The 17,610-nt window shown below is 37.6% G+C and overlaps 2 protein-coding genes across 2 annotated transcripts; both read left to right on the forward strand.

Moving 5' to 3' along the window:
* On the forward strand, positions 1-13,196 carry oga (O-GlcNAcase). The gene is made up of 16 exons (XM_058794932.1): positions 1-753; positions 964-1,015; positions 1,157-1,254; positions 1,359-1,489; positions 1,574-1,745; positions 1,856-1,954; positions 2,038-2,322; positions 3,119-3,277; positions 3,377-4,011; positions 4,719-4,893; positions 7,940-8,025; positions 8,996-9,100; positions 10,228-10,319; positions 10,418-10,610; positions 10,816-10,975; positions 11,280-13,196. The coding sequence occupies exons 1-16, from the start codon at positions 594-596 to the stop codon at positions 11,414-11,416; spliced, it is 2,739 nt and encodes a 912-aa protein (XP_058650915.1). The 5' UTR covers positions 1-593; the 3' UTR covers positions 11,417-13,196.
* A 995-nt stretch (positions 13,197-14,191) lies between these two features.
* On the forward strand, positions 14,192-17,445 carry npm3 (nucleophosmin/nucleoplasmin, 3). The gene is made up of 5 exons (XM_058795916.1): positions 14,192-14,380; positions 14,641-14,726; positions 16,240-16,359; positions 16,479-16,572; positions 16,689-17,445. The coding sequence occupies exons 1-5, from the start codon at positions 14,308-14,310 to the stop codon at positions 16,793-16,795; spliced, it is 480 nt and encodes a 159-aa protein (XP_058651899.1). The 5' UTR covers positions 14,192-14,307; the 3' UTR covers positions 16,796-17,445.
* Positions 17,446-17,610: the final 165 nt, after the last annotated feature.

Below are 17,610 nucleotides of genomic sequence, written 5' to 3' on the forward strand. Positions count from 1 at the left end.
CCCCTTTAAGAGCTTTGCTAGAGATTTGGTTTCAGACTCGCACAAACCGTCCTTTACTGGTTCAAACCAGTTTTCTGAGTCTGCGCAGTAAGTGTAAACAGGAAGAAGAGTGCAAAATTAAACAGTGTCGACGAACGTTGCATTACATTGACAGGATCTGTTTGAAGTCGCGATGCAGGTGTACAGTAAGCTTAAACGACATTAATTTATGATTTGCACATGATGTAAAGTCGACTCGACTAAAGTTATTAGAGAAAATATCGGGTAATGCTAATTAGCGGTTCTGACATCGTTGAAACACGGGTCCAGGTCGCTTGCTTGAGCGCGAGCAGACAGTCCAGATATAGTCCAGAAAGCTTTCAGTACTGTACGTGACTTACTGTCGTGTTTTTTAACGAAGAAATTTGCAGCTAACGTTAGTTCGTGCAGATAATCTGCATCCGATAGAATTCCGCTCCCTACCGGTGACTCAGTGACCTACTAACCCAGTAACGTTAGTGAAGCGAGCGACGAGTTAGTGTTCCTGCGGAAGAAAACCTTTGGCTGACGACTAGACCGATACTTCCAATAGACATTATTAAGTACAATTCAAAATGGTGCAGAAAGACAAAATAATCGAGTCGACACAGTCAGAAAGTGAAGCAAATCCACTACCCACCGAAGCTGTTGTGGATACGCAGTGTCCAGTGGACGAGCCCAGTATCGGAGTTGAACGAACAGGCCGCAGGAAATTCATCACTGGTGTTGTGGAGGGTGAGCAAATTTAAACAAATCCAACGTGATGTTGTCAAAAGTAGAGCATATGCAACCAATAAAATGAGTCTAATTAGTCACCTATATTGCTAGAATTTTTTTTTTATATATATATTGCATAGGTGTTGATTGACTGTAGCTTCTGCATTTGTCAGAAAACAAACAAACAAACAAAAAAAACATTTGTTTTTATTATTTTGTTCACCACAGGCTTCTATGGACGGCCATGGACTATGGAACAAAGGAAAGAGCTTTTCAGGAGGTATTGTGCAAACGTGCAAACATCCTGCCCCTTTCTGATTCAACCTGGCACTAAATCTCATTCTGTTTCTTTTAGACAAGTGTATTCATGCTATTGTAATCGCTAATACTATTTTTGTAATTTATATTTGATGTGTTTCAGGCAGCAGAAATGGGGCTTGAACACCTATCTGTATGCCCCAAAAGATGACTACAAACACAGAATGTTTTGGAGAGAAATGTATTCTGTTGAGGAAGCAGGTGATATATATATATATTTTTTTTTTTCATGCTTTTTAAAATGTACTGGTCGTTATTCTTTATTTGGCTTGAGTTTATGAATCTAATGTCTTTTGCTTTTAAAGAACAACTCACAACTTTAATAAGTGCTGCTAAAGAGCATGGGATTGAGTTCATTTATGCCATTTCCCCTGGCCTGGACATTACGTTCTCAAATCAGAAGGAGGTGTCGACACTTAAAAGGAAGTTAGACCAGGTGAGAATGAACCTATTCAGATGCTTATACTGCGCTGGTGTCAGTGTTTTTATGACCTACAATCTCTGTCTATCTTTTGTGCAGGTCACTCATTTTGGGTGCAAGTCCTTTGCTTTACTGTTTGATGACATTGATCATAATATGTGTCCAGCTGACAAGGAGGTATTCAGCTCCTTTGCACATGCTCAAGTGTCTATCACCAATGAGATCTTCCAATATTTGGGAGAACCTGAAATATTTTTATTTTGCCCCACAGGTAAGATGATTATTATTATTAACTAACCATGGTGCTTTGTGTAATGCTATCTAACGTATCGTTTCTGTTTTATACCTTCTGATAATTATTTAATGTTTCCGTGTCCTTAGAGTATTGTGGAACATTTTGTTACCCAAATGTGTCACAATCGCCTTACCTGCGCACAATAGGTGAAAAGCTGCTTCCTGGTATTGAGGTGCTGTGGACAGGTGAGTTGTGTTTTCATTGAGGGGACTGAGGGGACTATTTTGCTCTCTTGTGGATTTTAAAAATGCCTTTCCGTGTTTGACAGGTCCCAAGGTAGTTTCTAAAGACATAACTGTTGAATCTATTGAAGAAGTCACAAAGATACTGAGGAGAGCTCCTGTCATCTGGGACAATATTCATGCTAATGACTACGATCAGAAGAGACTTTTCTTGGGGCCTTATAAAGGCAGGTCCACAGAACTCATCCCTCGGCTGAAGGGAGTCCTCACCAACCCAAACTGTGAATTTGAGTCTAATTTTGTGGCCATTCACACATTAGCCACATGGTATAAGTCTAACATGAATGGAGTGAGAAAAGATGTTGTCATGAGTAAGTGTCTTTATGAAAAGATTGTTTTTATAATATGTTTATGTATTAAAATGAGCAAAGTTTTTCTCTTAAAAGGTAAGTTCACCGAAAAATTTAAATGCTCATCATTAACTCACCCACATATCATTCCTAACCTGTACGACTGTCTTTTTTAATATAATATAATATAATATTCCAATATATTTTCATTCTAAGGACAAAAAATAAGTTCTAAATTTAAAAAAGATATATCTGTTCAGATCTTTCAGTTAGCAAATGACAATGATCCAATCGAAACCAAATGGACTTTTTTTTCTCTCATTTGAGAAGCTGTCATCACAATAGAAAAGACAATTGCAATTTCTGTTTTATGTTGACTCAAAGCAGTTAATATTTTAACATGGTTAAATGGTCATGGGTTGTTTTCTTGTTTGTTTTTTTCTCTGTTGTATTGAAGCCTATGCAATACTAATGCAGCGATTAGGTTTGTCCATGTTTTAAATGCTGTAATTAGGTTTATGTTTCATGTACAGCACTTTGGTCAACTAAAGTTGTTTTAAATGTGCTTTATAAATAAATCGAACCTCAAACATGCATTTATGTCCCTAGATCAGCTATTATGGATGGATTTTTCCTTATAAATTCTACTTTAATCTTGATGTTCAACATAAGTTATGGCAGAGTGCTGTTTTTTACTAAGTGAAACGTTTTGCTCCTATTATTGATCAAGAGTGACTTAATTCATCAACATTATATCACATTTGTGTGTTTAATCTTGTTTGATCGTAGTTTCATAGCTTCTCATTTCTGTGTTTAGCGGACAGTGAAGACAGTACTGTGTCCATCCAGATAAAACTGGAAAACGAGGGCAGTGATGAGGAGCTAGAAACAGACATCCTCTACAGCCCGCAGATCGCGCTCAAGCTGGCTCTCACTGAATGGCTTAGCGAGTTTGGAGTGCCTCATCAGTACAACAGTAACTATTTCTTCTTTGTGTGATAGTATGTAATGTGATATTAGTTGTTCTGAATTTGGTATCATATATCTTAACCTTTCTTTCTTTCTTTTGTTGCAGGTCGGCAGGTTCCTCACAGTGGAACTAAAAGCACTTCTATAGATGTTCCTGCACTCACTGTGCCCAGTCTGGGCACTTCCACTACAGTGACTACAGTCTTCCAACAGCCCATCATGAGTCCAACCTTGCCCCTTAGCGATGAACCGCATGTGCTTGGCAAAGAAGAGGAGGTGGAGGTGGAGGTGGAGGTGGAGAAGAAGGAGTCCGACGAAGAACCCATGGAGATGGTCGTGGAGAAACACGACGAGGTGGACACGAAAAATGTCAACCAGATCCTCACAGAGATTGTCAAGGCTAAAATGACAGAAGATCTCAAACCCATGGACACAGACAAAGAGAGCCTGACAGAGTCCAAGTCCCCAGAGATGTCCATTCAAGAGGATTCAGGCAGCGACATTGCACCGATGCAGACTGATGATCAGCTCAATAAGGAAGTGTTTCTTCCAGGACCCAATGAGAAGCCACTGTTTACTGCTGAGCCACTTACTCTGGAGGATCTGACCCTGCTAGCTGAACTTTTCTACCTGCCGTACGAACACGGTCCTAAAGCAGTACAGATGTTGAAAGAGTTTAACTGGTTGAGAGTCAATAGCAATTATGTTAGTGTAAACTCCAAAGCAAAGGATCCAGAGAAGGTGAGAATTGTCATGTTTAAAAACGAGGTTTTGAGGAATCTGATCAATAAATAGTAGTTTTGTACAGCTAGGTGTCAAACTTTTCACATCAAACTGAACAAAAACTCTCTACTTGCATGGTCATGGATAACTTTTTAAAATTGTGTTTATCTAGGCCTGGACAGTCATGGAGATTAATATCATTTTAAGATTCATCAATTCCTATAATTAATGTACTTTTAATTGCTGCTTCAGACTTAAATATTTAACAGGCTAAATTTTGCTCTTGTGTAGGTTAAAACATCCTTGTCTGATTTGTGAGATAATCATTCTTTAGAGTTGGTTGATTTGAGTCTAATCCGCAAATCAACTGGTTCACAAATGAATCTGAATGATTAATTTGCCAATCTGAGTAGGTTTGAACGATTTAATGGTAAGAACATGTAAAAGTCATAGAAATTTGTTGGTCAAAATATATGAACTCTCTTCATCTGTCATGGCCTCGTTTTTGTCCATATTAAATTAAATATGAACAAAAATGTTTGCTCAACATACTTTAGTCACAAAATGGTGGAAATGCAGTAATTACTTTCACCACATGGTGGTGCCTTTATGACTCACTTTGTAGGTAATTGCACATTTTTTGCAATTGTTGCTGAGCTGTGTTGAAGCAGGAGACATTTGATAGTGTGAATATAATAAAGGTGGTATTCATATGTTTCACATAGGTAGCTGAATGGCAATCCAGAGCGGAAAAGTTTGAGGAGATGTGCTGCTCCGTCATCCAGATGTTCACCAGACTCTCCAACTCAGCCAACAGGACCATTCTTTATGACCTGTATCCCTATATCTGGGATATAAAGAGTATCATCTCAATGGTGAAATCATTTGTTCAGTGGTTAGGTAGGTATGGCGACATCTCTTTGCTGCTCCTCAAGACTTTTTAACCATGCTGACCCCATGAAATACTTGAACGTTATTCGGTAGAATCCAAAAAGAATGAGCACTCAATAGTCACCAGTTAATAAAACATACACATTTTTATAGTGCACCATTTTATAGTGACGCTGTTAAGATTTCAGGTGCTCAAAATGCATTTCTTAACAGATGGCAGAGCATATTTTTAGAGTTAAGAGCAAATGAACACTTTTCTACTCAGTTATAAGACTTTAGTTCTCACTCACAGTATGAACAGCTTCCACTTGCGCTACTGAAATTTCTTGGGCAAAGTCTGCCATTCATGGAAATTCAGTCTAGTGTACACTTGCTTTCTCTTTACTTATTTTCACGTAATGTGTAAAGACTTTTTTTCTTTTACTGACTGGATGCTGTCCTCATTGCTAGCCAGTGCCTCTTCTTCAGGCCACTCTTGATCAGGTAGAATGAATTGGACGGCTGTGGTCACAGTTGCCAGGGTGGGTCCTGCTGCTTGCTGTGCATTCAGTATCATTGTGCGTTAACTTGGCAACATCTGTTGCAATGTCTTTCAAACAAGGGTGTGATCGTGAAGGAAAATAAGCCCCTAGCGCGCCGCGCATGCGATCTTGGAAAGCAAGGCGGCTGTGTAAGGCTATTCTGGTGCATCATGAATGAATAATTTGTATATATGTATATTATGGATTTTCTTTTACCATATATGATGATCATGAGCATTATAAGAAGAAGCTCCACAAACAACCTCAGCGTATGCTTTACTCTAACTGAGCTGGTATGGTCTGGTCTGGTCTGGCCTGGTCCGGTCCACACACTACATTCCAGTGAACTGTACACCGTTCTCATGGTCCTATTATACAGTTGTGCAATCAGCGAATTTGAAGGGTCTCTTATCTGAGAAGCGCTTGGGTCATTAGCCAGCCCTTTTATTTATGATGATTTTATTGAGAGACCTGTCACTTACTGAGAATGCCCAGAAGTTATATGGATAACAAACACGGGCATCGCTACGGTACAGTTAGAGTAATGGATTCTGCTCTAAATGAGGTTTTTGTTGGAAGTTGGTTGAGTAATTATAGCACCAGCATGGCCTGGGTTACCTTGGTAACCACATTTCATTCACAGGTTTCTGTCCAGCTTTATAACAAAGCAACACAGCAGGCAGCAACCAAAACTGGCATGCCACATCTAAGTTGTCGTTAACTGATGGAAGGGAAAATCAAATGTACAATCTTCTGCATTAATGAGGGTGTTCTATACAATCTGAATCAAACTTGTTTTTTTTAGAACACCCATAAAGGCTTCTCTTTATTTGAGATGACAAAATTTGATGTTAATTTAACTGTTCCTTTAGTGTAAATTTATTTGGATTTATTTATTCACACTGTCCCCTCTCAATATGCTTTTTAGCCTCTGTTTGCTCGGACAGTCCAAATCCTAGCACATTTTCAGCCAGCATTTCTACACTGTCCAAAGCAGTGCAGATGGCATTCAGTCAGCGGCTCACTGCTGTTGTGCTGAGATCAGTTACTAATGAGCTCTTTTATTGTCTTTTCCCTTCGTTATGTACAGATGGAAGAATCCTCAGCACAAGTTTCTACTGCTGTTGGATGGACAGTGCCCGGTGTATGCACACAGTGCTGCGATTATCTTTTTTTTTTTTTCTGCGTTTTATGGATATTTTCTTTTTCATTATGTGTACAAATTATTATTTTTTTCAATATCTCAGGAAAGGAAAGGTTTTGGATGAAGTCACATTTGCGCTGCGATAGCTCAAGTGTTAGGTGTTAACCCACCAATTCTTTTCTTTGGCAGCTCTAACATGATTTTTGTTTCTATCAGTAGGCCCAATTGAAATGGCTCAGACCAGCTTTACCACACCAACTTAGGGGAAAACTGATACCCTTGCCTCAGTCATCTAAACACACCTCCATATTAAGACTATTAAGTTACAAAGAGAATAATTTTCTGGATAAACAAAAAAAAAAGCAAAGGAAGTGGTAAAATTCCCCTCAGATGATGTGTGTGTTGTGTGTCCTGCCATTTCATCACAGGATGTGTTTTAAGTATGATCAAATTGATTGAAAACAGGAGAACTTTGTCTCCTGCATCTGCGCTGCATTTGTCTTGTTACATGACGCCGAGTCCTCATCTCCTCACATTGGTACAGTTGTTTAGAAACAACTGGATTTCCAGTTGCACTATAGAGCTTGTGTCTGCTCAACAGCAATGAAAATCACCCAATTTTATCATAGTTATCTGCTACAGGAGCAAGCAGGCGTAGTGACTGGAAAGATTCAGTTGTTGCAGACTTTTGAATTAGGTTTTTATTTTGTGACTTGCCCATGATGGGTCCAGAATTGCTCCATCGATCATGTAAGATTATATGATATGATTTTTTTTTAATCGATTAAAGAAATTGTCCACGGTGGTGACTGATGAAGAATGCTTGATAGTCATGTGACAAGGCAGATAGGTCTAAATGTGACTTCAGATGAAGGTTAGAATTCAGTGGGCTTAAACAGCTGAAGCTTATTTAGTACCAGCGAGCAAACTGATGACGTATCACCAACAACAGGTTGTCTAAAATGTAGGAAAAGCGATACAGCCAGTAATTCTTGAGAGCCTCATGTCTTCAAAACAGACTAGCAATATTATGTAGTTGAAGAGCTAGTGCTTGATACCATATCCTAGATTGCATCACACACCTCACTTAATTCTAAAGGCCTAAGAATCCTGTGAAAAATGAATCATTTCAGTAATGTGCCCAAATCTGGCATTGCAGTCAGTGTAAGCCCTCTGTCATTGTAAGCTTAAGCTGCTTGAGCCCTAGGCAGAAGATATCTGCAGTTTTCACTGTTGTTAATCTTGAGGTGTGTTCCATTACTGTAGTATCTACATTTTTTTTTTAATGAAGTTATTTGGAAATAAGACGCCTCTACCCTATACCCCTTCCCCCTCATTATGCCAGAAAGCCCCTCACATAATGTTCTCCGCTTGGATCTGATCTCAACAGGGTGTCGTAGTCAGTCGTCAGCACAGTTCTTAAGTGGCGACCAAGAGCCCTGGGCCTTTAGGGGCGGTCTAGCAGGAGAGTTCCAGGTATCCAATATTGAATTACCAGCAAAATGTTACACGAAGATATATTTTCATTTGTTGTAGATGTTCGTATGGTTGCGAAACGGTACGGGTTGGTCTGTTTAAGGTGAGCTGTCAGCAGCTGCATAGAAAAACGTAGGGGTGTTGAGAGCCACTTGGGCTTTTTTCTGAAGTGTAAACTGAAATGGGTCGGATCCAGTGTTTGGGGTGATGGTGTGTTCTAACCCAGCCTAAATTTGGATTTCTTTCAGCAACTGCCCAAATGAGATGCTGCTTTTCCCCCTGCGCTTGCGACAGCGCGGCATGGTTAGGTTTTATTTTATGAAATCTTGTTTCTTTGCAGGAAACAGCGCAAAATTTTTTGCCACATTTTGTCTGCGCCTGCGTCCACAACACTGCGCTTGCGTGTGCGACAGCGAGCCTGCTCAAAGCTCCATGAACAAATTATTAGTAACCCATAACCTCAGCATACTTAACATCTCAGAATGATTCAGCTATTTTAAATGGTCTGTCAAGGAAAATATGTTTTAAGCTGGAAATATTTGGTCATGGAGTTTTGCTTTGCGCGCCAGCTTCATCCTTTTCTCAACAGGAAGATCTTGCGCAGCGAAAAAGAGCGGGAAAGGAGCATCTCCTTTAGCCAGTTAAGCCTTTCTCAGACCAAGCCTGCGCAATTTTGTTTCATTTTTGTTTCTCTCAGAAAAAAAGGTGGAAATGATTTTCATATGGTGCATATCTTATGTATGATGTTTACGTGCTCTTGCTGTACACTGACCTACCAGAGAAGCCAGTTTACTTGTGAAGCGATTTATTCCCATGCCAATGTTAGGCACGTTCTTGTTCAGCTCCATTGTGTGAGATCGGTTCAGCTGGAGCAAGTAAACAGCAGCTAAAGTTTCAGTAGCAGTGCAGTCACATGGTCAAATCTAGAGAGATACTAAACTCTGCAATGCTTTTGCTTTGGTCTCCACAGAGACTGTTACCAATTGATGGGGCAAATGATCTTTTCTACCAGCCGCCACCACCAATGCCAACTTCCAAAATCTATACCATAAGGCCTTACTTTCCCAAAGATGAGGTAGGTTTTGGATGGGCATCAAGCCACTGATATCAGCCATTTTATTTTAGCAAAAATTTTGTGTATGCAACTTTATGAAACACTAGTCACCGGGGAAGGTTTGCATCAGCCGTTTGTAAGTTCTTACAACGTGAAGTCCAGACTAGGGTCAAGTAACTACTAGACTAGCTAGTTTGTAACTACCTACTTAATTTGCTTGCACTATTTATTCTTAAGGCAGAATGTAGCTAGTAGTTCATAAGCTTTCAATTTACCTCCAATGATCCAAAAAAAAATGCGTTCTAATTCATAAGCAGAAGTTGTATTGAAATGCATTGATTTTCGATTTATGCTGTTATGGTTGATCCTTTTGCTTCACGTAAATAATTAAAAATACGTTTCCACTGATACTTAAGCATGAAATACCACAGTAGGTATTTTGTAAATAACGTGTAAATAAAATTCAAAAGCTGTACTTTAAACTTTAAATTAATGAGCAATAAATACTAAATACAAATAATTAGATTTGTGTTGAAGAGCAGCTAAGTCAGTTGTTTACATAATGTTCTCTCTTTTTAAAATGTAAAGTGTAAATGTATATCTAAAGGATTGAAGTACGTTAGGTAAAATATGAACATTGCATTATTGATGCAATTCAATCAATTTGCTGTTTTATTTAGACCTTATCACCTGGTTGCAGGCTTATATAAATAGTTAGTTTATACATAGTTACATTTCAAATAAGTTTAATGGTGCAACGCAAAAACATTTAGTAGTGCATAATTTGTATCTTAATGCCAATTTACATTGCAACTAGGCTAAGTTGTAACCTGCGCACAGCTGTGCAGGCGGCCCCAAGATGTTAATTTTGTGCTTTGTTGAGGACATGACTTGTCTACGGCAAGCTGTCTGTAGTATGAAAACTGTGTAGATGCTCTGTCTAAATAAAACGTTGCTGTTGGCTGCTTGAATTCCCAGCTGAGGTGTCCCAGTTTAAGCTGTGCTTTTAGGTTTATTTGCAGCACATCTGAAGCATTCTGCTGAAACAGCAGTCTGGTCCACCTGTTAGTCCTTAGAGGGCTCGCACTTTGTGGAATGAAAGCTGTCAGATGTCTTCACACACTGCATCTCTCTCACTCTGTCCTCAGTCTGCCATCTACAAGATCTGCAAAGAGATGTTCACTGAGGGCTGTGACGGTATCTCTTTCTCAGACGATTCACCGGACCTTATTGGAGACAGGTGTGGTTTGCGCTTTCACTTTTAGTCACATTAATGTATTATGGGTGATTTATTTTTTATAACATGTGAACTTTGTACCATCGTCTTCCTCATTGCAGGTTAGTAGGAGGTTTCCTGACGCACAGCCCAGACTATGGCTTTGTGCTTGAGGATGAGGAAGGCATCTGTGGTTATGCTCTGGGCACTGTGGATGTCAAACCCTTTGTGAAGAAATGCAAGATGAGTTGGATTCCATTCATGCAGGAGAAATACAACAAGCCAGACACAGAGAAGGACCTGTCAGAGGCTGAGGTTAGCATGTCATGTCTTCATCAAACTATTATTTTTATGGAACAATTTATTAAACTTTCAGACAAAATCTTTTTTGCCAAAAAAAAATAATATATATATATATTAGAAATTTTGATCAAGTTGATAATTTAGAGGCCTTTCTTGTATCAAATATGTTATGTTTAGAACAGATTTATGGCAGCTTTAATCATTTTTTCCCCTATAGAAAATGATGCTAAGTTTCCATGAGGAGGAGGAAGGCTTACCAGAAACGTTCCTCAGTAACTTCCCATCACTCATTAAAGTGGACATTCACGCAAAGGTTACTGACCCCAGTGTTGCCAAAAGCATGATGGGATGTCTCCTCTCATCATTGAAAGCCAATGGTAGGTAAAGTTAGGTTGTGTGGCATGTGCATTTATTTAACATGATATCATTATTAATTACTATAGTAATAACATTGTTATTACACAGTAATTAGTAATTAATTAATACGTTGTACATTAAAGCTACTTTTAAATTCCGTGTGATTTCTTCCCCCCCCCCGATCAATACTTTACTTTGACTTTAGTAAGCAGTATTTATAGTTCATAAATATCGGATGTTGACATGCTAGTGGACATGAAAAGCTGCAGTGATTTGTTTGAATTCTTTGTTTCATAAACACATCTTTTCCTCCTCGGTTGTCAGGCTCACATGGTGCTTTCTGTGAGGTCCGGCAGATAGACAAAAGGATGTTGGACTTTTATAGCAAACTGGGCTGCTTTGAAGTGGCCAAAATGGAGGGATTCCCAAAAGACATTATTATGATGGGGAGGAGTTTGTGAATCTGAGAAAGAAGAAAGAAAAAGCATACAGAAGGAGCCTCCCAGAAACTGCACAAAGCTTTGGCCCCAACACGCTACCTGTTCATGTAACTATCACAAGTTTTGTAATTGCAACTCTGGTGGCCTGTAGCTTCATTCACATCATATGCCAAAGGCACTTCTAGAATTTTAGGTGCTGTTCATTCATTTTTCCGGTTTGTGGTCGAAGTTTGAAAGTGAGTGTGAACAGAAATGGAAAAAGAATTGAAGTGAGTCTGCAAGGGTAATTTGTGACACACAAGTTACTTTGAGTTTTTTCTGGTGGACTGATCGCTTGAGTTGGCCAAGTGCCATTGAGCCCACTAAATCTCTTAGATATGGCCGAGGTGCAGTTTGTGTTCAGCATATGTGCATGTTTAAGTTAACATCTAGATTCTCCAGACTAAAAACTTGCCATTACTTGATAAAGAGACATCTTCACTTTGCTGTTTTTAATAGTTAATTTCAGTGCTTTACAGTGTTCAAAGCAATAATCTAGAAGGACTTCATAATAGTCTGGGTTTGTGTTATTGCTTTCCACGACATTGTAATAAATTCTGATGTTTTCCAGGTTCAAACAGTGTCTGTGAGCTCTCGTATGGAGAACAAAGCAGGCTAAAGCTATCCTTTAAGTTTTGGTATGCTGCTCGGGTATTATTTAGAAACGAAAAAACTGAAATTGAACTTTGAGCAGGCAGAAGAGTAAATACAGTTAAACCATAAAGTCTGTTGTCTTTAAGACCGCATGATATACTTTTGTGTAAGCCTTTAGCATGTGTATCTTTTAACGATACAATTTTTCATTATGTACAAAAATGCCTTTCGGCCCTTGCCCTCCTCTGGAATATATTTGAGGGTAATGAAAAGTAAGTTCCTACACTACTTCTTCCTTTGTTTAAAGTGGTAAATTATACAATTCTGAGACACAACAGGGTTACATTATAATTCTGAGATGCTGATGTGTTTACAAAATAACAAAACAAAAAAAAAACAGTAAAATTTGTAACGTAAACCTCAAGACCAATGCCCTGTCCCAAATTAGAGTGAAAACTAAAAATAAATGAAGGTACATTAGTGAATTATCTTTAAAATACCTGAGATATTTTTTTTTCTGTTGCCTGAAGAGAATAACTTTGCTTGTTCTTTAGTGACAGTCTGCCTCTTTGTCAATACATTTAAAAATCCCTACAGTTTGAAGTTGGGTTTCTCTGAAGTCCACTCTGCAATGTCAGTGCCAGGATTATTTGCCTGAATGTAGGTACAAAAGAAACGGTTTATTCTGCATTTACTCCCCTAACCAAAATTACTGACAGATTTCTTTTCATGTTTTTTTTTTTTGTATTGTTGTGCTATATTCTGAAAAACGAAATGAGCACAAAAGGCTCCTGCAGATTCCCACATGTAATGTTCAAAATGCCTGAGTTAAAGAAAAATGTAAATAGTTTTGTGCATGTGATGGGCCAACAGTTTTGACTGTTTTTCCACCCCATTTAAGGGAACTTTGTACGCAAAAAAAAGGATATTGTTTATCTCTATATAGCTTGTTGTTTCATCTTATTTTGGTTGATCATCCAATGTAAAGGGCTTTTTTCTTTCTTTCTTTTTTTAAGGTCATATCCAATGCATTTTTTTTTTTTTTTAAATGAAGACCGTTCTGTACTTTGACGTAATTATGATTATGTATATGTAATATAGTTGTAATTTCTGTAAGGGTTGTATGTAATTAAGATGACTATTAAAATGTTAAATAGGAAAAAAATAATATCATCTGTGGTTAGTGAGTTAAATGAAAAATGCTCTAGGGCTACAGTTGCTGCCCTTTCCAAACACTCTTATTTCTTTGCAGGTGGTTTAAATTGTTAAAAATGTAAACAATCCAAATTTTATTGCATGCTAGAATATGTAATTAATAGTCCTGGAAGGGAAGGAGACAGACGGACGGATAGATGCTTCAAGAAACCTACCTGCGAAGCTACAGTACTGTGAAAAGTTTTAGGAACTTGTGTAAAAATGCTGTCAAAAATAATGTCATAAATACATTTTCTTTATCTATTAACTAAATTAAATCAACATTTGGTGTGACCACCCTTTGTGTTTAAAGCAGCTTTTGCCATAGGTGCACTTGTGCATAGATTTGCAGGTAGGTTTCTTGAAGCACGCCTTGAGACGTTGCCACAGTTCTTCTGGATTTAGTCCGTCTCAGTTTGTTCTGTTTCTTCATGTCATTCCAAACAGACTGATGATGATCAGATCTCTGTCTGGAGCGGTGGCTGTTAGACTCATTGTGCAAACTAAAATCTCACTGGATTATTATAATTAATGGCAAAATCAATGTTTGGAAATGTAAACTCAGATTTCCTACTGATGCACTACAGCAAAATATAGCAATAACTGTCTTAAAACCATTTTTTAGCTGCTGAAAATACTAGTGTTCTAATAATCTCGGCCACCGCTGTATAAAAAATAAATTATGCCATTTAAGTTACAATCAACTTTTTTTTAAATTAAACTATTAAAGGCTAAATAAATTAAGGTTAGGCTAAAACGAATAAATGTTAAACTTCAAAACAAAAAAACAGCCATATCAACGAGGACAAAAACAAAAATCACTGTGGTATTAACAAAGTATTGTAATAGTGTATAGCTATTAACAAAAACAAAACCCCATCTTTTTATTCTTAATATTTGACAATAATACCAAATTAGTAAACAAAAAATAAATAAAAAGATTAGCCCGCTTCCGTTTCCATGTTGATGACGTCTTGATTCCTGCGACGGTTTTTGCGTAACCATCACATGTGTTTTGAAAACGCGACCTGCACTGTGACTATTATAGCCTCTATTTAAGTGATATTAGTAACGTGTGAACAATTATGTCGTTTGTGGAGGACGAAGTATCGGACAGTGGAGTGGACTCGCGCTCGCGATTGGAAAGCTATGTGTTCAGTAAGATCAACAGAGACACGCTGCATGCATTGTACATTTGCTAACACGTGGGACAACGATAGTTGTCTGTATTTTCTCTTAATAATTTTTTTTAGTTAACTTTTTGGTGTTTAACGTTCATCAAAAGAACCCTGGATCACTGTGCATCAAGATATAGTTCAAACGTGGTCGTTTTCAGTAATTCCATTCATTTATACATTTAAATGAAATATAACACCTATTTAATATTGTGATTTTTTTTTTTTTTTGGACTCCTTTAGGTTGTGAGTTGTCTTCTGAAGTTCCATTTTACACATTTCAAGCAGATGAAGATGACGATGTGGAACATTTTCTCGAGCTTAGAACGGTTCGTAGACACTTTTATTACAAGAACAGTCCGCCTGTGTTGTTCCAAACCTGAATGCCTCGGTATGGGTCACCGTTCAATATTGATTCATATGTATACACTGTACATATAAGGGGATACAAATCTTTTGTTGAATGCAAGTACCATTTTAAACTTGGGGTTAAATTCAGTATTTGCTTGCATTCATTGTGTGTACTTATACGAGTATCATTAAAAAAGGATGCAAGTTATTAACTTTTTTTAATTTCACATTTAACTGTTTAGTGTTTAATTATTTCTAAATGATTATTCAAATGAAAATCTTAAAAATTAGCAGGTATGACCTGCAATGACAGTATGACAAATGAAAATGATTTTTTTCCGACCACAAAATGACTCTAATTTGCCTCTTTGCATTGGAATTTAAAACCCTTTTCTCTATTTTATCCTAATATTTATTTTATACTACATTAATTGTAATACGAGTAATAGAAATATTAGAAAAAAATATATTAAGTCATTAATGGACCATAATTATTGCACAAATAGTATTTAGTACCAAAAGATATCCTCAAAATATTAAATAAATATAATTGAACTAAAATATAGAACATTTATTTCACTGTAAAATAGTTAAGCTGTATGGTTGGTCACATTGTAAGCAATACCTGATGGTTAAATACAAGAAACCCATATTAGTGTTGCTTTTCCATCACTCTCCAGAATAAAATGATACTGTAAATGTCATCAACATAATAATTAATAGTTAACAACCACCCAACATTTTTAAGGTGGAATGGATAGTTCGGCGAAAAAGAAGCTGGAGTCAGCCTCGTCAAAACAGCACGTCTATCAGCGGTCGTTTAGTTAAAATCTACGGACAAAATTAGTCTTTAGCAAAAAATGGCAGATACCAAATGGCTAAATTCTTATTCATTCCCGCAAAAGTCCAAAATGTTGCTGTGGTTACAAATGCGGGAGTGATTGCTGCTCCGTACACACATGCAACAATAATTTACGGGACTCACTCCCACATTTAAATGCGGTTGTGTCACTAGTAGAAACTTGCAGTGTGTACGTGGCCAGAGGTAACATATGCAGGATTTCTCCAATCATTTAAGATGTTGGCAGATTATAAAAATTGTGCAGGCAAAAAGATTGTCCATAGAAATTCCATTAATTGTCTGTTGTCCATTGTCTGGTGAAAGCGGTGAATCCATGTGAAATTGCTCTCCTGTGAAATTCCAGATTAAATGGATTCCTATTGAAATGACTGGATTTTGCATGCGAAAATTTGCTGAACCACGATAGAGGTCACATTCATCTGCCTCCACTTTGAGTGCAGTGCCCACATCACAAAATCCAGTGAACAACCGATGAAAGTCCCTGTCCTAAATTATTTCTTTTCTGACGTATGTCACAATATAGAAGAAAAGATCTGTCGCTTCTTCAATTTCATTGTGATTTTGAGATTTGAGAGCTTGATGAAGTGCCTTTAAACGCATAACTATTTCCCTTACTCTCAAACCATTAGATTTGTCTGGGTGATGGTGCCAAAGAGGAGAATAACGTGGTGGAAGTGACTGCTATGAATCACCAAGGAAAGAAAACATCAGTGCCTGTAGCTAATCTCAACATTTCTTGCCTGCCTATGGTAATGCTATGCATTTCTGTGTTGTTTTTTTGTTTGTTTTTATTATACTGCTGTACGTTATAAGTGTTCCAACATATTGGAAGTTTTTAAATCAGTTTTTCACATCTGTTTTTACTCAGGTAAGCCTCGGGGAGTTTGAGTTGATGGCTCCTGTCACACTACGCTTGAAATCTGGAACTGGACCAGTGACCGTCAGTGGGTTACATTTAGTTGGTGAGGAATAAACGCACTGTCGTGAGCACACAGTAGCGCTTTGTCACAAAATTACATTTTAAAGCTATTTTATCTTTTTTCTTGAAAATGAATGGTGCTAATAAATTCTTCTTCAGCCACAGAGAATGAAGAGTCTGAATTATCAGATGATGACGATGACGATGATGTCAGTGAGGAGGAAATGCCCTCAGTCAAACCAGCCAAGAAAAAACAGAAAGCTTAGAGATGTTTACACCAGACCTTTATACGTTTTATACAGTATTAGACTTAATGTTCTACTATGAGTCGTGACGGAGAGTGGTGTAGAATTTAATGGAATTTTGTACTTTCAGATGTGGTTGCAAATGTGAAATAGAAAGGTTAAAGCCTCCATACAACCAGCTCCATGAACATTTACTTCGTTGAAAATGTTTTAATAGTTAATACCGTTACTTATGTGTACATGAGTAACTGCCAACACCAAACTTCAGATTCACTCTCAGTTCAGGGACTGAGAATTCACAGTCCTGTTCCCACCGAGCCCTGGAGTGAGGCACTTCACGCCGGGTTGATTCCAGATGTTCGATCCCTGTAACATACTGTAAAATGATATTGTCAGTGACAGCCTGTCACTCTTCTGCCTTTGGGAAAACACCAGCATTCTTCTCTACAGATAATCCTCTAACACTGTTTTGTTGTTTGAAATTTTGTTGTACTTTTTTTGGCAGTCTGGGTTTTTAAATCTTAGTCCCATTTTGAAGGACTGATAGAGTGAAGTTTTGCATGGTGAATTTTATGTCAAGATCAGTCTAGAAGGACTTGCCATGGTTGCTGTTTTTGTATTTTTACAGATTTATTTACAGATACTGTAAATAAAATGTTGTTTTAGTAGAATCAGTGCAATTGTTGTTTTTTAAAAGCTCACTTTATAACCGTTTTGGCAAATTTGGTTTTGTAGCACTGATGATGAAAGCTGTAATAACAGTTACTGTTTGATACAATTTTATCAATTTTTTATCATGATATTATACAGTATTAACATTCTCAATAATTTGAGTA

Source organism: Onychostoma macrolepis, chromosome 13, assembly GCF_012432095.1.
Source record: "Onychostoma macrolepis isolate SWU-2019 chromosome 13, ASM1243209v1, whole genome shotgun sequence".
In the NCBI taxonomy this organism is placed as follows: Eukaryota; Metazoa; Chordata; class Actinopteri; order Cypriniformes; family Cyprinidae; genus Onychostoma; species Onychostoma macrolepis.